The following is a 23,039-nucleotide window of genomic DNA, read 5'->3' as shown; positions in this document are numbered from 1 at the left end:
AAATTTAAATCTGAATGGCTAACGGTTGATAAATTGATAAACTGAAAACAGGGATTTATAATGAGACGTATCGGGCAACCTTAAGTACAAGAGACACTATCACCTCCACCTATAATAGAACATATTTGTTGTTAGGAAGCGCCCTCAAATTGGCAAGTCCAAAACTATCCTAGTTAGCATCTCAAAACACTGCTGAGTCAGCCTTTACTTAGAAGACCAGATTAATAAAAACACCCATACTAGTCTCATCTGGTATTGTTTTCCAATTACCAGATATTTCAGCTGTGCTAAACAATACCACTTTTGGCAGTGATCAGTTAATGCCCTGAAACATAATTATTGATTGCAATTTGTAATGTGTCCTTTCACAGAAGGGTTTAATTACATTTTGGTCTTATTGCTTTATTTGCCTCAATAACATCATTAGGAGCAAGCTCCATCATTTAATTACACCATACATTGCATAAAGTAGTATCTCGATTATCTATTCTAATTAATCATTTCAGTGTTCATTCTATTCCTGTATTACTGATCAGATGCAACTCTCTGTGACCTTCATTCATTTTATAAAGTTCTAATATATTTCCTCTTACTCTTCTCCTTTCTAATCTAAACAATCCTAATCTTTTAATCTCTGCTAAATGATAATGGCCCCATGCCCTCAATTATGCCAGATATAAATAGCCAATCAGAATGGTTTTTGTTCTTCATTCTATTGTATCTACTTAGAACTTTAGAAAAAAAATCACAATTGGATAGCACTGTGTAAATTAAGGTAAAATCAATTTTAGTTCCCTTCTTGGGATTGTACCTATTTTGGCTGGAGTGATGTTCTCCCTGAAGTCTGCTCTCTGCTCCGGTCCCTAACTCTCTTCTTTGGAGCTGGAGCTGTACTTTGGGCCAGCTGTAGAGCCTCGGCCAGCTTCTCCTCCAGCTGTCCCTTTCCGGACTCAGTACTTTCAATATCAGGCTAAGGGAGTTCTGCGGGGAGACCTGCTCCTGCTCCCCTCATTCTGAGAGAAGAGACAAAATATATATAGTCTTCTTCCCAGCACTTGTCCTGGTTGGCTGGGAGAGAGAGGAGCCTTTCCCCATTCACTCTACAGGACTCTTGGTCTCAGACCCTTAAAGAAACAGCAGCCTGGTTTCTCCCCAAGCCCTAATTATTCCCCTGGGACCATCTTCCTCTCTCCCAACACTTTGTTCTGCCTTCCAGGGGTTTTCATCCATTCTAGAAAGTCTCAGGAGCTAGAGACACACACCACAGAAGGAGTGTTCTTTGACCACTAATTCTTATTATCTTTAACAAGGCATTCACTCTGTTACATGCCATCTCCACTGAGCATGCTCCAGCCCAATGTGGAGCAAAAATTTTCATGTAATTACTCTTCTTGGCTGATAAAGGCTGCTGTCAAGGTTTCTCCCCCGCCTCTGAACTTTAGGGTACAGATGTGGGGACCTGCATAAACACCTCTAAGCTTAACTACCAGCTTAGATCTGATTTTGCTGCCACCATCCAGATTTCTGAGTGTCTGGAACACTCTCTTCCCCCCCAAAACCTTCCCCTCCTTGGGTAGCCTTGAGAGACTTCCTCACCAAGTCCCTGGTGAACACCGATCCAACCCCTTGGATCTTAACACAAGGAGAATTTAACCATTCCCCCTCCTTTCCCCAACCAATTCCTGGTGAGTCCAGATCCAATCCACTTGGATCTTAAAACAAGGAGAAATCAATCAGGTTCTTAAAAAGAAGGCTTTTAATTAAAGAAAGAAAGGTAAAAATTCTCTCTGTAAAATCAGGATGGAAAATAACTTCACAGGGTAATCAGATTCAAAGAGCCCAGAGGAACCCCCTCTAGCCTTAGATTCACAGTTACAGCAAACAGAGGTAAAATCCTCTCAGCAAAAAGGAACATTTACAAGTTGAGAAAACAGAAATAATACTAACATGCCTTGCCTGCCTGTTACTTACAAGTTTGAAATATGAGAGACCGGTTCAGAAAGGTTGGGAGAGCCTGGATTGATGTCTGGTCCCTCTTAGTCCCAAGAGCGAACCACCACCAAAACAAAGAGCACAAACAAAAGACTTCCCCCTACCAACATTTGAAAGTATCTTGTCCCCTTATTGGTCCTTTGGGTCAGGTGGCAGCCAGGTTTCCTGAGCTTCTTAACCCTTTACAGGTAAAAAGATTTTGGCATCTCTGGCCATGAGAGATTTTATAGTATTGTACACAGGAGGGCTGTTCCCTTCCCTTTAAGGTTATGACAGCTGCTGTGGTACCAGACAATGGAACTGAAAGTAAGGAGAAAAAACTCTCCTCCAGTACATGGAATTGAACACAAGAGTCTTGGTGAATCGTCTGTTCCCCTGTTGTCAGCAAAGGCTTGTATAAGCCAGTGACAAAGTGTGTCCCATCACCCTTCAGTGACTGGTCCACAGAGGATAACTGCTCACTACTGCTACCAGTTACCTCATTAATTCAAGTAATAGAGGTACCTGCTGTTAATCTAAAAGCTCCCAACTCTGATGATGACCCACATGAGGAAAAAATATGGTTTTATGTGAGGGAATTTGTCTTTTTTTGGTTTAATTTTTTAAACACTGAAGAAACTACATTACACTATATTAAAAGAACATTATTAAGATTGCAAAGTCAATCACTCAAAAGTTAAAGAATGCCCGAATTAATACTGCCTGTGCAACCTTAATTCAGCCCACTTTGCATATGCATTGTGGAACAGTCTTATCACAGGATCAGGTACTTCTGTCCCATAGGACCCTCCCTCATTCAGTGCAGAGGATGCCAGGGAGGATTCAGGGTTTTGTGTAATGAAGAAGGGTGTTGCCTATAGGACCCTTGCCTTATTTATTGCAGAAGTTTAAAGGTATGTGATGAATGAGTCAGGGGAGTGCAGGAAAAAAGGTGGTCTTGTGATTAAGGTAGATGAAAGTCCCATTGTAGTACTGGATTCTACCCCTGCTCTGCCATGCAAATCACTTAAAACAATTTTTTTCCCCAAGTGACTACCGGATTTTCAACAAGAGAGCTGTAAATGTGCTAAGCACTCAACAGTAATTTCAACCAATCGGAATTATCTGAACATATAAAGTGCTATAAAAATGCTAAGTCCTCTGAAAAAAGTCCAGAATTCTGTATTCAGTGGATGGTTTATATGGTGCATAGTAAATAAAGCCTGAGGGCATATACTGAAAGATGAGGATAAAAACAATTATTAAGTAGCTGCTCAGTGTGCACTATCCATTCTGTGCACTGAATGAGGCAGGCATCCTCTGGGAATACATAATCACGTCATAAAAGACTATCATAATGCATTATACCAAGAGCTCAAATCAAAGTTGCATAGGTAACTATAATTCTAGTATTTTATAATTTTTGAGTTCTTGACTTTGCAACCCGAATGATCTTTTAATATAAGGTTATTGTGCAATATGAATAAATATTAATTTAAAAGGAAGGAAGGAAAGATGTAAGGAAAAAATTAAACTAACGCGTACATCTGCAATTATCCTCATCACTTTGAGTCAAAGTTCTCTCTCTCTCTCACACACACACACACACACACAAGCCAAAAAACTGTCTACACTTCAGAACAAATTTTCTCTTATTATGTTTTGATGAATCCTAAAAGCCTGACTTTGGCTCCTAAAATACTGAAGTAAAATATTCCTGTTCCTGTCTATCTCAGTAGTTTGAGCACTGGCTTGCTAAACCCACAGTTGTGAGTTCAATCCTTGAGGGGGACTTTTAGGGATCTGGGGCAAAAATCTATCTGGAGACTGGTCCTGCTTTGAGCAGGGGGTTAAACTACATGACCTCCTGAGGTCCCTTCCAACCCTGCTATTCTATGATTATAGACTTGATTACTGATGGTTTTATTTTTAAGAAAAAGAAAATGACTGCTAGAAAACATGATTCTAACAAATAACAATAAATGGTGTCAAGTTTATTTGCACTGCCAATTTTAAAGACTAATTCTTAGAACACAAAATTCACCCTTGTACAGTGGGTCAGCATGACTTGTGTACTACTTAAACCCACTTATGCCATCTCTCTCTCTCTCTCTCACACACACACACACAGAAGTGTGTGTTCAATCTCTCACTGGGTGTACATGTATATGAAAAAACCTTTTGAAATGTTGACACTTAGATACAACAATTTTGTATGTGCTAAGATCAAATAGCAATAATTTAGTGCACTTTGACAATTTGAGACAAAATTTCTAAGCTTTCTGGTATCATAAGGATATGCACCTAAAGTTAACAATATGTGGTTAAAAACAATTGTGCTCAATAATTGATATCCAGGGCCAAATTCAGACTTTATGCAAACAGATGCAACTCTAGTGACATTCCACCAATTCTGAATTTGACACCAAGCCTTACCACGGTTGTATGACAGTTATTTCATAACGGTAAATTTTTAAATAAAATATTAACAAGATCATCTTTAAGTTCCAACATATTAAACTCTGGTAATTTAGTACTGAATCTTTTAAACGAACCCATCTCATACACCTAGAGGAAAACTCTCATTCTCCAATAATTCCTTGCAGAGTTTAGTTTTGTGATTACACAGAAATTTTAGATTAAATTCTGACAACGATTTCCCATTAAATTTCTTTGCATTCTTGCCGCCAGAGAACGTAAAATTAATACATACATTCTCCTTTTCATGCACACATAAGAAGAGATCAACTCAAATGATCAGTTTCATAAGACTGATAATATCGATTTCTCCACCTGGTTGGAAAAAATAAGGGAACTGTGGCATTCATTTTTCAGACTCGTAATGATTTCATCCACACATGTGGTAGACAGTTAATAGATGAATTCAAGTCATCAACCTTTTTCCCCTTAAGATTCTTCAGCATATCTATACAAATTCCTATAATGAATTATAAAAACCTTTGCTGTCATTTATTTCACTGCATGTTACATTTTTACTAACACAGTTACAGAGACTAAAATCATACTAGTTTATACATAGATTCATGAATTTTAAGGCCTTAAGGGACCACTGTGATTATCTAGTATGACCTTTTATATAATACACACCATAGAAGATCACCAAGCGATTCTTGGCATCAAGCTCATAACTTCTGTTTGAGATATAGTATAGCTTTTAGAAAGATATCTAATCTTAAAACACTTCAAGTGATAGAGAATCTACCATGTCCCTAGATAAGTAATTCCCATGGTTATTTATCTTCTATGTTAAAAAAAATTGCACTTTATTTCTAGTCTGAATTTGTCTAGCTTCAACTTCCAACTACTGAATCTTGTTATAACTTCTTCTGATAAAGAGCTTTTTACTATCAGAAATTTCTACCCCATTTTAGTAACTTGTACACAGATCAAGTCACCTCAATCTTCTCTTGGATAAACTAAATATATTGTACTTCTTCAGACTCATTATAAGGCATGTTTCCCAGATCTTTAATAATTCTTGTAGCTCTTCTCTGAATCCTTTTCAATCTGTCACCAGCCTTTTTTGAAGTGTGGACACCAGAAAGGGACACACTATATTCCACTATGGACACTATAAGATGACAAATTATTCCAATAAATGGTATCATTAATGCCATACACAGAAAACCACCACTTCCCTATTCCTACTTGATAGTCCCCTGCTTATACATCCAAGGATCACATTAGCCCTCTTAGCTACAGCATCATGTTGTTTTACTACCATTAACATTTAGGGCTCCTGACTTTAAAAAATAGCAAAAGGCTATTTTAAAAAGAATATAAACAAAAAACCAGCCATTACAAACTATGCCTTTTAAAAATTCTTAGCTCCTGCTAAGGACATTTCAAGTCATTTGTTTTTATATCTATCTGTCCAGGCAACGTTTGAAAACATCATTAATAAAAACAACTTGTGGTTGTAGTAAACCTTGCATCTCTACAACATCTACAGTAGTTCTTATTGCAATCCAGAACTTCTGAATAACCAGTTAGTTCCAGAAAATATGAATCAAGTCACCATTCTTGTCACCTATTTATGTATTCTTTCTGAGATTAAAACACAACCAAGAGTAGAAAACCACTCCTGCGCAGAACGCTAGCACAAGGATTATATGAATCACTTAAATTCCACTTAAGTTTTCAAAATATCGCTTAAGTGGTACATATTGGTTCCTGTGCTGGACATCTGAATACAGGTCTTATGCTGGATGCTTTCCACCCACCATGTCTGAAATTTAAGAGCATGAATCTGTGCCTATTAGTTTGCTGAGCTGGTTTTTGTCTGAACTAACTGGACTAAAATATGCAAAGGAATACTTTATTTCACAAATCATTTTCCCACTTGAATTTTACTCTTAGTGTGTCTAATATAATTACTTATAATAAATTGCCATATGATTGATTTTTTCTTTTTATCTAAAATCACCAACAACTGATGTTCTAAGCACATTAGAAGCTGAGCTCAAAGAATATAATGGAATTTTCCATAAAAATTCTACTATAGCCCTGAGAGTAATCACACACACCAGGGGGGGGAAAAAAAAAGACATTTTCTTCTATCCAACAATATATTAAGTGTGGAAGTAATAAAATCAGATCAAGCTTCTAATGAAGCCCCGGGTACTATTTTAATTATGCAAAGACCAAGACACAAAAGATTCACAATTACCTAGAGCAGGGTTAGAAGAAAGAGGAAAACAAAGGTAGACTCGTGGAATAAATAAAATGAAAAATTGAGTTAATGAATTTCCTAAATTCCTCTTCCATAAGGTTTTCAAGGTAGCTTAAAAAGGATCCCAAGAGTAATAGTAAGAATTGGGGGAGGGATAGCTCAGTGGTTTGAGCATTGGCCTGCTAAACCCAAGGTTGTGAGGTCAATCCTTGGGGGGGCCATTTAGGAATCTGGGGCAAAAATAGGTCTGGGGATTAGTCCTGCTTTGAGCAGGGGGTTGGATTAGATGACCTCCGGAGGTTCCTTCCATCCCTAGTAATCTATGATTCTAAGCATCTTTTAAAAAAAAAAAAAAAAATCACTAAAACCGACATCATGGCAGAGACAAGCTGAAAAAAGTGATCGCTATAAACTCCCAAATAATGCGGGTATAGGATCATGACTGGTTCTAACAGACTGAAATTACATACATACATATACTTTACAAAAGTAAATTGCTCCTCCACCATAACCCTTTTAAGAAAAGTAAATAGACAATAGGACAATGACAGGATCCTCCTATAGCAGGAGAAAAACCTGAGCTATAAAGTAGCCACATTACTCGAGTTAACTTGGAACAGCACAAACCATCGATACATTTATGATTGGAATCATACAGTAAATAAACTTTTCATTTTACTGAAGGAACTATTATAGAACAGATTAGCTTACTGTTTATGACTCACATGCAAAACAGTCATTTCAAGAGCCTTTTTATTCAACATATGTGAAAGGTAAAGTACCCTGGCTTTGAAGAGCATATGTCACAAAATCCCTGCATAGAAACAAGGAGGAACTGATAGAAATAATTTTCAGAGTAAAAAATTGCTAGATAGGTCACGTTGCATGCAGTGTAGTGTAGTCGTGTCAGTGTCAGGATGTGAGACACCAAAAGTGGGTGAGGCAATATCTTTTAGTAGACTAACTTCTGTCGGTGAAAGAGACAAGCTTTTGAGCCACAGACGAGCTCTTCTTCAGATCTGGGAAAGGTACTCTGAGTGTCACAGCTAAATGCAAGATGGGACAGATTATTGAGCATAAGTAGCTAACACATATTCTAAGACACCATTCAAGGTAGAGTGGCCCATCAGCACCGCTGGAATCACAGGACAAAAAGAAGGGTTAGTGGGTTACAGATTAGTGCAACAAGCCATAAATCCAGTCATTCTGTTCAGTCCATGATCTTTAGTGTCTAGCAAAGTTATGAATTTAAGCTCTCAGGCTTTTGAAAGTGTTGTACAGGTTTCTTTTAAGGATGAGGACTGATAGGTCAGATATAGAGTGCTCACTTTGTGAAAAGTGATTGTCTAGTTTCACACATATTATTGTTATTGGGGCATTTAGTGCACTGGACGACGTACACTTCATGTTGTGAGAGGCATGTGTAGGATCCATGGATCATGAAAAGTGTGTTATGATGGGGGGCGGGGGTTGATCAGTGTAGTAGTGGAGATCTCTGCAGGTTTTGCATCTGTGGTTCTGCCAGGATCTGTTGCCACTTTGAGGTGGTGTATCTTGGTCTGTGGGAAGCTTGCTTCTGATGAGCTTAGAGAGGTTTGGGGTTGTTTGAAGCCAGAAGAGGGGTTTCAGGAAAGACTTCTTACAGGATGTGGTTCCCATCAAGTATGGGTTGTAGTTTGATGATACCCTCACATGGATGGGTTCCAGTGTGAGGTGGTAAGTGAAAACTAGGGTGTGTGTGGTAAAGTGGGGTTTGTGTATTGAAGTAGATTCTCTTGGGGTATTTGGGTGGCCAATTCCATGATGAGGAGATCTACTTCTCTGATGGAATGTCCTTGTTTGGCGAAGGTGCTTTTGAGCATGTTAAGGTTTATATTTTGGGCTTTCTCCTTGGAGCTTATGTTGCGGTATAGGATGTCTGGCTTAGATAACAGATTTCTTGGTATGTTTGGGATGGTTACTAGATCTATGAAGGTAGGTGTAGTGATGCATGGGTTTCTTGTATATGGTTATCTGTAAAGCTCCATTACTGAAACTGATTGTGGTATTCAAGAAATTGATGTGCAAGCATTCCAGAGAGAGTTTAATGGATGGATGGTGATTGTTGAAGTTGTGGTGGTAATCTATGAGGGAATTTAAGCCATCTGTCCAGATGACAATATCATCATCGGTTTTGTGGTGCATTTTTCCAAAACTTCTTTTTCAGAATGACGTAGGATGAGGTTGGCATATAGGGGAGCTATCCTAGTACACATGGATTTTCCCCTAGTTTGGGCAAAGTGTTTGTGGTTGAATGTAAAATTCTTAAGGGTAAGGATGAAATGAATGAGTTTGGCGATGTTCGGGATCCTCCTCCTCAAAGGAAACTTGCACAATACTTTCAAAAAACGAGCTTGGGAGCTTAAATTTATACCTCTTCTAGACACTAGAAATCACAAACTGAACACACACACTGGATTTATGCCTTATGACACTAATCTGTAATCTCCCCCCTTTTTTGTGCTATGACTCCAGAGGTGTTAACAGGCCATTCTACCTTGAATGGTCCCTTAGAATACTTATGGTCTACTTATGCTGCACAATCTGTTCCTTCTTGCATTTAGCTGTGATGCTTAGAGTACCCCCTCTGAAGAGCTCTGTGTGGCTTGAAAGCTTGTCTCTCTCACCAACAGAAGTTGGTCAAATACAGCTTATTGTCTCACCCACCCTGTTGGACTAGATAGATTACACGTCTGCTTGCTTCTATGACCGAGTCTTTAACTAGCTCACATGGGAAGTAGAGGCTTGCAAAAAACCCAACCCAACCCAAACAGGACCCAACTACAAGCATCTTCAAAAAGGACTAGATCAAAAAGCACTAACCAACTATTAACACCTGTCAGTAAGCGCTACATGGACAGTTAGCTAGTGCTGGGTAGGAGCAGCACAACTCAGCTTGCCACGAACTAAATGGTGATGTACACAACCTATGAGTTTAATGGATGCAGAGGCTGATTACAGTGCTATTCTTTGCAACTGTAAGCCAACAAGTCTTTTCTTACTTTTTCATTTTTTCTTCATTGTGTACTGTGGCAATGTCATGTTGTTCCTAAAGACGTCAACCAACTTCCTTTTTGTCTGTCTGTTAATCCTCTCATGTGAGTGCAGCTTCACCCTAAGATATGCACAGTATCTATCTTCAGATACTCTAGTGCAAGCCGCAGTCTTGTGTAGGTCATGTATTCCCCCCCCCCTTTTCTTTTTTTTAAATTAAGCACTCATAGTGCCATTGCCCAGGCAATCGCACTATAAGTGCCTAGTTAAAAAAAAGTGTAAACACATGACCCACACAAGACAGAATGACTTCTCTGGCCTAAATGTATTCCATTTTGAATGCAATGAATGTGAAGTTAACTCTGAAGTGTGCAGACTAATCAAAGGAAGCAGAGCAGACCCTGTAAAGCACGGCAACATTGACAATCTGCTTACAGCTGCCATAAAAGCACTGACTGACTTAGCTGAATGGAAGAATCTACATGATGGTGATAGACTAGAAGACGATGAAGTGCAGCGGTATACGCCACAGACATCCACAATGGAAAATGAACAGGATACACTGAACTAACTGGTGGAAGGAACACAGCCTTGATCATGTTGGCTAGAAATGTGCTATGTATGCCAGCCAGAAGCAGCAGCAAGACAAATTTCAGTCTGTCTTGAAGGATGATTGCCCAATGGAAGAGACTTTCCTCAAGCCATTCACTGACTCTTATTCTTTTCTTAAATAACGTTTTGTACAACAGCTTTTTTATTAATGATTTTGGCTTCTGTTAAGAGGGATTTAATAATTTTACCTGTCCAGTTTAACTTGACCAAAGTTATATTTATAACAAAATCAGTAAAGACTTTTTGGATTACATATTACTGAAAGAAGATGGACACTGCATGATCCCTGGTTTACAGTAAGAAATCATATAGTTATTAAAAGCTGCTGTCTTGGTTTAATATTTCTGTTGACCATGCACTGTGCTGTTCTCAATTTTTAATAAATGAGGAGCCTTGAGGACTCTTCATAGACTTTTTTTTTTAACCGTAGAAAATATAAAGCTGAAGAAGAAAAAACTTGAGATGACCTATGATCAGGATATATTCGGTATTTTTCCATTGTTTTTGTTTATATCCATAGTCTGTACTGGTTGGGTTTTTTTCTATGAAAGGCTGTTTCTAAAGCCTAAGATATTTGCTTGTTATAGCTAAAATGTGCCTTGGGGAGAGCCTTTCTTCTTGGAGTTGGAAGCCAAGAGGATAATATTGCCTTAGTGTGGGCAAATTCCCATTATGATAGCACAGCTAATGAGAGTGTCCCCTGACCTCTCGTAATTATAATCTCAGTCTAGCTATCAGAAGTGTGTTGCCACTCAAACCAGAAAATGCACAATATTGGGGTTGTTCAGAATGTGCCTTTTGGCTTGTCTACACAAACCACCAGCTTGTGGCAAGCTGAGATGCGGTGTGAATCTCCCCACACTAGCCTGCTGCAGACTAACTGTCCACACTGACCCTGCCGATGCTTATTAACTATTCCTTAATGCACTTTGATCCAGTAGTCTTCGAAATGGGACTAGATCGAAGCACATTAACAAACTGTTAGTGTCCACGTGAGCAGGGTGCACAAGGAGTTAGTCCACTGCAGACTAATGCAGGGAAGAATCACACGCCATCTTGCAGTTAATTGTTTGTTTAGACACACCCTTAATTTGAACCATGTACACTGCTACCTCGATATAAGGCGACTCGATATAACACAAATTCAGATATAATGCGGTGAAGCAGGGCTCGGGGTGGGGGCGCGCAGGGCTGCCCACTCCAGTGGATCAAAGCAAGTTCAATATAACACAGTTTCACCTATAACACAGTAAGATTTTTTTGGCTCCCGAGGACAGCGTTATATCGAGGTAGATGTGTATGTTTGGGATTATTTTATTTGGGGAGCTTTTCAGGTAAGGTCAGGTATGAAACAGCTCCACATCCTCAGGACCGGGTGTAATCTACTGGGGTTCATACCGGGCTTCAAAATTAGGTCCAAGACCACCCCTAGAGGGAAGTCATTTGAAGTCCCAACGTTTGAGAAGGAGCATTGTGTACAAATGTCCCAGCTATCCTACCAAAGCTAAGAGAGGACACTATGTAACACAGCTGAAGAACTGAGATCTTCCACTCCATACATGGCCTTATTTTTCTTAGGCCATGCTCCTCATTATATTAAACTGAGTTGTTGAAGAGGGCAGAGTAGCTTCTATATGAGTCAATATAGTCTGATGAAAAAGTAAGTTTACCTAGCTAACAAGATTTCCTAATTAGGTATTTGTATCACAGTCCCCTTTCAGGTAATTTAGCACCTTGGGAAGTTAAAAAGCAATTCAGACATATAACATTCTTGACTTTTGTTCTCTTCCTTCATCCCAAAAAAGGGTTTCAGTGGACGTTTTTTGTTAAATATTGCGTGGCGTGTGAAGACTTTGTCAAAGCAGCTCTGCATCAGTCTTGAAGGACTTCAGATTCACGCTTACTGTGCATTCTTGCAAATGCTAATTCCACTCTCATGGGTCAGCCACCCAAAAAGCCCCATCTCTGGCATACACAAGCCACATTTTGAAAGCAGACAATTCTAGTGTTCCTCAAGAGCATAGCTGTCATAAGTGAAAGAGGCCCAGAAAAAGAATCTTTCATGAGTTCAAAAATGCCAGAAATTTATGGATATATGCAATTGTTTCCCACTTTTGAGGATGCCATTATTGTAGTTGCTGGTTGAACACCAAAAATGTCTAGATGAGGAAGAATCCTTAAAATGAACAACTCTCTCCCTTGATTTTATCATTACAGTTTTAGCACATGAAAACTGTCAGTTCATCATGCCTCTCTTTCTGGCCACCAGTAAGTTACTACCTTTTGGTATTAAATCTCTCTCTCTCGAAGACTAGATAGTCCATGCCTAATGCTTTTCATTTCTAATTCTTCTTAATCTGCTGTCTTCTATTTGTGGTTCTGTGTTGGTGTAGTCTTCTGGTTCTTTTCTTACCCAAATACTCTTTCACCATTTCCTTCTGAGGCACCTTATGTTAACACTTTGAACATATGAAGAGCTGAACAAATGATAAGAACTGTACTATTAAATAATAAATCCTCTTCACTTCTACCCTACTCTTTCAAGGTCCCCAAAGATTTTGTCCATGGCCCACCCTTCTCTCTCTAAACTCTGCTATTGGATGACTGGCTCAGCAATCACTGACACAATTGCTAATGGCTCAGTTTGATGCTGTACTCCAGGAGCATCTAAGAAGAGTCATCACCACTACCTTGGAAAAAACAATTCAAAATGAGATCACACAGTTACTGGCAAGTCAAACAGAAGATTGTGGCAGATCCGAAGTCAGCAAGATATTACTCTGATATTCTGGACTGCACACCTGACATCAGCCATACAGAACAAATGACTTTAATGGTGTGTTTTAACAGAACCTAGCGAAAATGTCCCTGCAATGGTGACTGTTACAGAGCATTTTCTAGAATTTACTGACATTGATGATATTTACAGGAGCTGGTATGACAAATGTGCTTCTTAAAAAGCTGGAAGATACAGGAATTGCGATAGCTGACATGAGAGGTCAGGGCTACAATAATGGTGCCAACATGAGAGGAAGGATTCGTGTCTGCTCTCTGTTCTAAGAGTTAAACTCTTGAGCTTTTTTTGTCCCATGCAGTTCTCATTCATTGAATTTGCTGGTCAGTGATGCAGCATCAGCTTCTAGTGAGGCAACTGAATTTTTTAACGTAAGTCAAAGCATCTATGTATTTTTCTCTGCATCAATTAATTGATGGCAAATTTTGAAACAACATCTGGGAACATCCTCTCTGACACAAACCACTGAGTGCCCCACAATGGGAAAGTTGAGTGGAGGCGATAAAGCCTATCAAACACCAAATTGGGAAGATAGATGATGCCATAGTTGCCATTATGGAGGATAATGCTATGACAGGAACTGTTTGTGCGAGAAGAGGCAGAGGGAAATGGAATCACCAGAAACATACATAATTTCAAAAATTCTGTGTGGCTTTAGTGTTGTGGCATGACATACTGTTTGAAAAAAATGTAAGCAAGAGACTCCAAGATGTTGACCTTGATATATCTGGAGCAATGGAACAACTAGACAAAGCCAAGTCATACCTACAGTCTTACCAATCAGACAAGGGATCTCTAAAATTCCTAAAGAGCGCACAAAAGTTGGCAGACCAACTTCACACTGAAGTTATTTTCCCACCCCATTCAAGAATACAAGAGTCACTAAAGATGACATTTTGATTACGAGGCACAGCATAATCCCATAAGAGACCCCAAACAACAATTCAAAGTTGAATTCTTTAACCAGGCGCTAGATCGTGCAATACAGTCAGCTGAGGAATGTTTCTTGCAGCTCAAGGAACACAGCAGTATATTTGGGATATTGTATGATATTCCAAAACTCCTCACTATACCTGAAGACGACATACACCAGCAATGCAGGGCACTAGAGACAGTGTTGACACAGGATGACATGCACGATATCGATGCGAGTGATTTAGGTGATAAACTGAAACCCCTTTTAAGACATATTTCAGCAGGATCAACTCCAAAGGCTGTTCTGGAATACATGTGCTTTGGTTGCTCTGCGCATACTTCTAACACTTCCTGTAACAGCTGCCAGTGGAGAACGCAGCTTCTCCAAGCTAAAGTTTACAAAAACACATCCACATTCCACAATGACACAGGAAAGGCGGGGTGGCCTGCAACCATCTCAATAGAGCATGAGCTGGCCCAGACTGTGGATCTTCAGAAAGTAGTTCAAATCTTTGCAACCAAGGTGGCACAGAAAGCACCACTTTGATTATTCAAACAGAAAAAAATGCCAGTGTTTACTAAGCAGACAAGAAAAGTTACATTTGCTGTTCAGGCATTTGAAAGTTAAGCATTACTTAACATTTTTGAACAAGGCATTTTAAGTTGTTAGTTCTCCTTTATTGGGGTAGGTAGCAGAGCAGTACTATGAGAGGAATAGAACAGGAAGAAAGTAGAACTGAGACCTTTCAAAGTTTTGGCCCAAGCAAGGGTGCATGGAGGCATCATTTGAGCTCCCTGCCTCAGGTGCCAAAATGTTGTGGGCCGGCCCTGGTCTTAGCCCAATAAATAAGTACATCAGTAGGAAATAAAAAGCAACAATACGCTAAAAGAAAATATGAGAGTAATGAAAAAGAACAAAGAAATACAGTGAAATTAAGAAGCAACAACACAAAGAAATAACTAAATTAAGTTTAAATGTGCAGCTTTGATGATATGGTGAGCAAATTTGAGCTTTTTTGTTATATAGATAAATGCTGTATTCACAGTGGCTACTTTCTGCACGGTGTAAGAAATATACTCCCCAGTCATGCGTTACCTAAGACAACAGCGGGACATTTTTATCTTCCCCCAGAAAAGGGCATCTCCCTTAAGCAATTATAGAGCACATGTGAAAACTGGTGCTGCCGGTGTTAACCACACAGAAGCCCTCAGAAGTCACAAGCTGAATTCAAGAGACTTGGTATAGCTGCACTGGCAGCATTATTCCTTCTGGAAGAAAAAAAAGAGCAGTCTGTCCCTAAGATATTCTCTACTGTCCCTAAAAATTTAAAAGGCCAGGGGACATGTATCTCAAGGTGGTAATTTACAGCTGAAACTTTGATTAAAAAGGGGGTAATTTAGACACATGGAGATAAAGATAGCAGTACCCAGTGGTATCAATCATGCCAGAAAGATTTTTAGCACCGAGGTTTTTTTTTGTTTTGTTTTGTTTTCCCAAAAGAAGTGGAGAATTTCCAGTTCAGTTTCTCTCTTATGCCCAGGCAGTGGATTTAAAATTTTTAAATTGCAAAGCGGTGTAGAAAATGTTTTCAGGAGGTGTGCGAGCTCTCAGGCTTGGAACCTTACAATTTCTTCCATGTAAATGGATTATTTAAAAAGAACAGTCTTGTGAACTAGCTTTAAAACAGCACAAAAAACTGTGTTCAACTTGCCTCATAATAACTTCGCACTGCATTGCAAAATGCTTCATCTGCTACAATTTGTGTCTCTCCATTCAAGAAGGCCTGGAAACGCTCCTTAAGTGTCTGTAATTGCTGTCTGTTGAGCTGTGGGAGAAAAAGGTAAATGCTATTAGTATCAACATCAAAACTTCTTCCAGAATCAAACTAATGGCCTTTTGGGGGCAGAGACTGGAAATGAAATGGGCTCCCTCAAAGTACTGGCTCTTTAAAGTCCCGGCAGAGCAGACAGGGACTGATAGGAGAAATAGGCAAACAACAGTAGCTCTCGGACATTCACTAAGTATAGAAGCAGAGACTTAGCATGATACCAGCGGCACTAGTGTATCCCACTGATGTATTCCTTGTGTACTTGTAGTGACTCTGGTTGGTCAGAAATGGCGGGGGGGAATCTCCTCTTGTGGCAATTCCAGGGCCGGAGCAAGGAAGTTTTGCACCCTATGCGAAACTTCCACCTTGCACCCCGCGTCTTGAGGCGCAGCTCTGCCCAGCCACTGGCGCCCCCACCGGCAATAAGAAGAATCGCATGGGATGGAGAGGCCGCTGCGCTGGGAGGGAGATGGAGTCTGAGCTTCTGTCGGCAGCCAAGGGATTCCCCTGGGTCAGTACGCCCCGAGCTGCCAGCAGCAGCTCAGACTCCCTCTCCCTCCCAGCGCAGCGCCCACTGAAACGCTTCAAAAAAATGTGGAGGCGCCGCTTTTTTGGCACCTCCAAATCTTGGCGCCCTAGGCAACCACCTACTTAGCCTAAATAGTAGCACCAGCTCTGGGCAGTTCCCATAGTTCAGCAATAGCAACTCGACCCTCAGCATAGCAGCCGCCTCAGTGAACAACCATTGGTTTACTCTCAAACTTCAAAGAAGGCTGAAAACTGAGTGACCATTTGTGGCTCTTTGCAGTCTGCCTGGGACTTCAATATCTTGAGTAGTTTTGTATCATCTGCAAATTTGCCACTTCAGATTCTTAAACCTTGGGTCGAGTGCTGTAGCTATCTTTAGAAATCTCACATTGGTACCTTCTTTGAGTTATATCAAATCTGTGAAAGTGTTCTTAAAACGAATGTCTGCTGGCTCATCATCCGAGACTGCTATAACACGGAATATATGGCAGAATGCAGGAAAAAAAGAGCAGAGGAGGTAGAATTCTCCCCAAAAAAGAGTTCAGTCTCAAATTTAATTAACGCTTTTCTTTTTTTAAAATATAAAAACACACAAGCGTCATGAGCATGGACTTTGGAATGGTGGCCAAAGCATGAAGGGCCATATGACTGTTTAGCACAGTGGTCCCCAACCTTTTTGGCTGGCGGGTGCCAGCCAAAGGACCACTGCAGCGGTAGAGCACCCACCAAAATGCCGCCGAATTTCAGCGGCATTTCAGCAGCGACGCCTCTTGATGACGTCGCTTGTCTACGGCAAGCATCGTCATCGAGAGGCGTCCCTGACGAAATGCTGCTGAAATTCGGCGGCATTTCGGCGGGTGCTCTGTCGGGGGCCAGGACATGGGCGCATCTTAATGCGCCCGCGGGCACCGCGTTGGGGACTGCTGGTTTAGCATATCTGTCAAGTAGATAGCTTGAAATGCTGGCTACAAAAGTGCCATGCAAATACTTGTTCTCATTTTCAGGTGATATCATAGGCAGCACTGGATAGCTCAGTGGTTTGAGCACTGGCCTGCTAAACCCACGGTTGTGATTTCAATCCTTAAGGGGGCCATTTAGGGAACTGGAGAAAAAAATCTGGTCCTGCTTTGAGCAGGGGGTTGGACTAGATGACCTCCTGAGGTCCCTTCCAACCCTGATATTCTATGATTATCTCCTGTAAATGTAAACAAACTTGTTTGTCTTAGCAATTGGCTGAACAAGAAGAACTGAGTGAGCTTGTAGGCTCTGAAATTTTACATTGTTTCGTTTAGTGTAGTTATGTAACAAAAAAAAATAAATCTACATTTGTAAGTTGCACTTTAATGACAAAGATTGCACAACAGTACTTGTACGAGGTGAACTGAAAAATATTATTTCTTTTATCATTTTTACAGTGCAAATATTTGTAATAAAAATATACACTTTAATTTCAATTACAACACAGAATACAATATATATGAAAATGTAGAAAAATATCCAAAATATTTAATAAATTTCAATTGGTATTCTATTAACAGTGCGATTAAAACAGCAAATAGCTGCGATTAACTTTTCTACTTGAAGTTCATCATTAAAATATTCAAATACTGCTGACTGAAAGGAAGTCAGTCTTTTTAACCTTGCTTTGTTAAGCAAGTATGCAGCTATGGTTTGTTTTAAGTTACTAACATAAATACTTCGTAGTCCAGAAAATAATGCTTGCTAATGGATGTATTGTGCAGTGTATCACACTTACAACATGCAGAACCATTTATAGCAAAAGTTTCTAATTATTGCCAACTTTTTGTTAAGCCAATACTGAAATATCCCAAACCTCATATGACAGTGCTAGAAATTGCTAAATAATAATGACTGGCAAAATACTCAGCAGGAAGAAAAGATTTCCATTTTGAATCACTTTTCTAAGAAGATAAAAAAATAATTTAGATTTTCCATGTTTCATTTAGGACTTGCCTTTAGCTGCCAAAGTTAGCTTGAATTAGTACACCGGAGTTACTCCACTCAAGCTAGCCTACTTCAAGTGAGAGCAACCAACTTCAAAACACTGGAGCAACACACAGTGATTTGATTAACACCCGATTAATTGCTGCATCACCACAGACTCACTAACTCCAGCATCAGCAGCACAGTGAGGATGTTCACAAACCAGGGTCCCGCAGATCCAGGTTTACAATGCAGCATAGACATACTGAGGTCACTGGAGTTGCAACATGGTAAAAGAGAACCAAACTCTGCTCATCTTATTAATATTGTGTATAACTTAAGGAATTTTACAAAGAACTGCTACCAGAGGTAGTACCCATGAGAATTTTCAATTGCTTTACTGCAGATGAGGCTTAACAAGCTATAGCATGACAAGGTTCCTCAAACATTTAAGCAACCACATGGCTCCATGACTTGTATGCTGGAACCTGCAGCAATTTACTACAAAATTCACCTTTTACATATCATTGAAAGCTATTTGTTGTTCTGCAACAAGAAATGACAACATAAACTTAGCAAATATTTTATTGATTTCTGAATGGGACAAATCCTAAAAAAAAGAGTAGTGTGTATAGAAAAGAGGGAGGAGTCGATTCAAAGCTGAAGAACTATGCACACTTGAAAAAAAGGGTAAGCTAACTATAGAAAACTGCCAGTGATTACAGACAGAAGAAATACTAACTGATTAGCAGCAAGATATAAACTTTGATGGAAGTCTATGCAAACAAGGGCAGGGGGAGGGGGGAGGTTCATCTCAGACCACAAAGACTTGGAAAAGTTTGCAGCACATTTCTGTGTATGTGAATATACAGTGCTTCACAACACAATTCTTGCAGGTTTTTAATATCTCCAGCCTGTGTTTCAAATCACACCTACTACTTGGTAATACAAATATTTGTTTCACATGACTCACTGGTATATCTGTAGTACCACATCTTAAAGATATCCATACCATGAGTTGACAAATGTCTCTGTTCCTAGTACTATATATTTTACCTCTCATATGTTAACTGATTCAAGCCTCCTAGTTTTTATTTCTTTCCTAGGGAAGACAACCATCATCCCTTTATCTGTTATGCATTTCCTATGTCAAAGTTTTCCTACAGAAATTGAAAGAAGCTGAGACAGTGGAAAATATAAAGCACATCTGATGATGTGAGTTTTTACCTGAATGTAGGCATGTTGTACTTATTATGCAGGGGATTAAAGATAACTAACCATTTCCATAGTCAGACAATGTAGCAAAGCGAGGAAATAGACAGATGAATATTCTATTAGAATATGTAGGTTGTCTGCCAGGACAATTATAAAAATATTTTTCCTGCTTGCAGACTGTATTTTCTATGCGATTTACCTGTCTATTACTGACATATCAAACAGAAAAATTATGGATGAAACTCTGCAATGTAAATTTATTTCTGGATTTCTCAGCTCTAATGTCCCGAGAGAATGACAACATGTTAAGCATATTTTAATAGATCTAACTGGTTTGACTTGTAGAGATGCAATTGAGCCAGCTGCCAAAAAAAGAATTTTTATTGTCCCATACTATTGGAAGATTCCTCAAACTACTGAGGTTGCTGTATGCTCCCCCTCCCTCTCCTGTCTGTCTTTTCATTTTGAAGACCCTCATTATCATGTACTAATGAACATAAAAGAGATTATTTTTTTTAAATATAACGAGAGAGAGAGTGAGGAGAAGCACTCGGCAAAGGGGAGAGAGATAAATGAAAGGAACATAAGGTGAAAGCAAGATTCAGAAAAAAAGGTTTTATTGCTGTTTTTATTACATCCTTCCCCTCATTCAGGCAGTATAGAGATGCTCTCTTAAGCCTTTGCACTTTAATAAATGAAGGGCCAGATGCTTCTTTATATGTGTTATTTCTACATCAGCGCTTGGAACTTGTGGGGATTTCTTCCAGTTTTTGCTGGGGAAGTGAGGTTTCCTCCAGCCATACGAGTGGCAGGATGTTTGTCAGTTTTGCAGGGGGCAATCTGTTATCCTGCTCAGCCTGTGCTGCCAAAGAGTCCGTGGGCTGCTGCCCCAGGAAATAAAGGGGTTCCACATTAATCAACATTTCAGTGGCACAGAGTGGAGGAGAGGATGGGTGGAACTATGCAGAAAAGCGTGGCCATCCACCCTGTATGATTTTGAAGAGGTTACGATCTCTTCAAAATGCAGCTGTAAAAGTCATCCAACCACCTCTTCAATCCCCTTCATTGGCTTCCTCTCACTTTCCACTGCAAATTTAAGCTCCTCTGTCCTCTCTTTCAATAATTTATACAAACTGGCCCAAAGGTACCTTTCTGTTCTCCCTGTCCCCTTGACTCTGCACAAGCCGCATACCTACTCCTCTTCTTAGAGTCTTCCTCTCACATGTGGACCATCTCCTTATTACTCTTATCATGCCTTACTCTTCACCTTAAACACGGTTCTTTTTGAGTTCATAGTTCCACTCAGAAGTACTAAGCTAGGTGATTGAAAAGTCTTTACTCCCACAGCCCCAAACAAAAATCCAAGAATTAACGAGACATGCAATAAACTTCACAGTCTCAGTGTTTTTGTCACATCCCACCCACTTGCTTCAGTTGTACATTGTCTGCTTGGATTTTAAGACCCTGAAAGAATGGACTGTCATCATACTTCTCTGTACAGTGCCCATACTGTAAATGTTACACATATACCAAACAACAGTAACCACTGCTTCACAGCTGAACAGAGCTGAATTCCTGCTATTCTGAATTCAAGATAAGGGAGGAACAAATTTCAGAAGCTTGTTCACCTGCACATCTACCAATGTGATATATGCCATCATGTGCCAGCAATGCCCCTCTGCCATCTACATTGGCCCAACTGGACAGTCTCTATGTAAAAGAATAAATGGACAGAAATCAGACGTCAAGAATTATAACATTCAAAAACCAGTTGGAGAACACTTCAATCTCCCTGGTCACTCAATTAGAGACCTAAAAGTCAACAACCTTTTGACAAAAAAAACTTCAGAAACAGACTCCAAAGAGAGACTGCTGAACTGGAATTAATTTGCAAATTGGACACCATTAAATTAGGCTCAAAAAAAGACTGGGAGTGGGTGGATCATTACACCAAGTAAAACTATTTCCCCATGTTTATTTTTCCTCACACCTTCTTGTCAACTGCTGGAAATGGGCCATTTTCATTATCACTACAAAAAGTTCTCTCACTCCTATGCTTGTAAAACCTCATCTTAACTGATGACTCTTGTTATAGTGTGTATGGTAACACCTATTGTTTAATGTTCTCTGTGTATATATACACACATATCTTCTTACTGTATTTTCCACTGCATGCATCCGATGAAGTGGGTTTTAACACATGAAAGCTTATGCTCAAATAAATTTGTTAGTCTCTAAGGCCTGGTCTACATTGGGGGGAGAGGGGGGATTTATGTAAGATACGTCAACTTCAGCTACACTATTCTCATAGCTGAAGTTGACGTATCTTATTTTGACTTACCTCCCATCCTCATGGCACGGGATCAACGGCCGCGGCTCCCATCGACTCCGCTTCCGCCACTTGCCCTGGTGGAGTTCCGGAGTCAACGGGAGCATGTTCAGGGATCAATATAGTGCATCTAGATGAGATGCAATATATCGATCCCCGACAGATCGATCGCTACCCGCCAATCCAGCAGGTAGTCTGGAGGTACCTTAAAGTGCCACAAGTACTCCTTTTTGCGGATTGATTACCCGCTCCTGCCCTGCGGGGCTTGAAACAGCCCAGGAGAGGGCTGTGGCAAGAAGCCTGGGCTGATTGGGGAAAGTATGCTCAGCTGTGGCCATGTCCCAGTCAGACCCAGCTGGCCCCTATAAAAGGCTATGAGCCAGAGGCCTAGGAACTCTCCCTCTGCCTGTAGAGGGAGAAGGGCCTGGCTGCAGGGAGCTAGACAAGGTACCTAGAGTGGACCAGGGCTGGGGAAAGGCAGAGGAGCTGGGGATCTCCTGCCTGGAAAGCCCCAGGCTGCGGCCTAGGCTAAGGCCAAGAAGTACTGGGGCTTGCAGGGGGCACCCCAGGAGTAAGCAACGGCAGCAGGTCCAAACTCCTTTGCCAGTGATGAGCGGCTGATACTGCAGTCTGCCCCAGTGAACAGGGGGCTTGATGGAGACTGGGCAGTAGCCAATACTGAGGCAAAGTGGGGATAGTGGGGTGTGGGTTCCCCTGAGAGGGGGAGACCTAGTTAAAGGGGAACCGGGATCCTGGGAGGGACAGTGAAGCTTGTAGCTGGAAGGCGGATCACTGGCCTGCAGAGGGCGGTCTGAATGCTAGAATGAGCTAATTCCTGAGGATGACCAGCAGGAGGCGCCACAGGGGTGAGTGCACTCCTCCACACGGATACAGACTAACACGGCTGCTACTCTGAAACCTGAAAACCTTAAGGCATTCCTACCTCATGCATCATATCCAGTTACCAGTGTCTGCCAACATTGTCACCAAATTACAAAGTAAGGGTCTGATCCCTCAAAGCCTAAGTTTATATCAACAATTCCTTGTGGACATTATGATTCGGTTGTAATTGGCTGTACAGAAGGAGCAAATCAATACATCGCCAAAAAAAATGCAGAAGCTGGAGGTATCCAAAAGCATGAATGATAGCACAAAAAATTAAATTGCCACAAAAGT

General features: G+C 40.3%; 1 protein-coding gene across 8 annotated transcripts in view; it reads right to left on the bottom strand.

Moving 5' to 3' along the window:
- CADPS2 (calcium dependent secretion activator 2) overlaps nucleotides 1-23,039 on the bottom strand; it is a 591,461-nt gene that overhangs the window by 464,554 nt on the left and 103,868 nt on the right. For all 8 annotated transcript variants that reach the window (XM_075065313.1, XM_075065326.1, XM_075065319.1 and 5 more), the window contains exon 2: nucleotides 15,731-15,844. In XM_075065313.1, the coding sequence (XP_074921414.1) occupies nucleotides 15,731-15,844 (114 nt within the window). The remainder of the gene's footprint in view (nucleotides 1-15,730; nucleotides 15,845-23,039) is intronic.

Source organism: Chelonoidis abingdonii, chromosome 1 (assembly GCF_003597395.2).
Source record: "Chelonoidis abingdonii isolate Lonesome George chromosome 1, CheloAbing_2.0, whole genome shotgun sequence".
NCBI lineage: Eukaryota > Metazoa > Chordata > Testudines > Testudinidae > Chelonoidis > Chelonoidis abingdonii.
The sequence above is the reverse complement of the archived record's forward strand: the minus strand, read 5'-3'. Positions and strand labels throughout refer to the sequence as shown.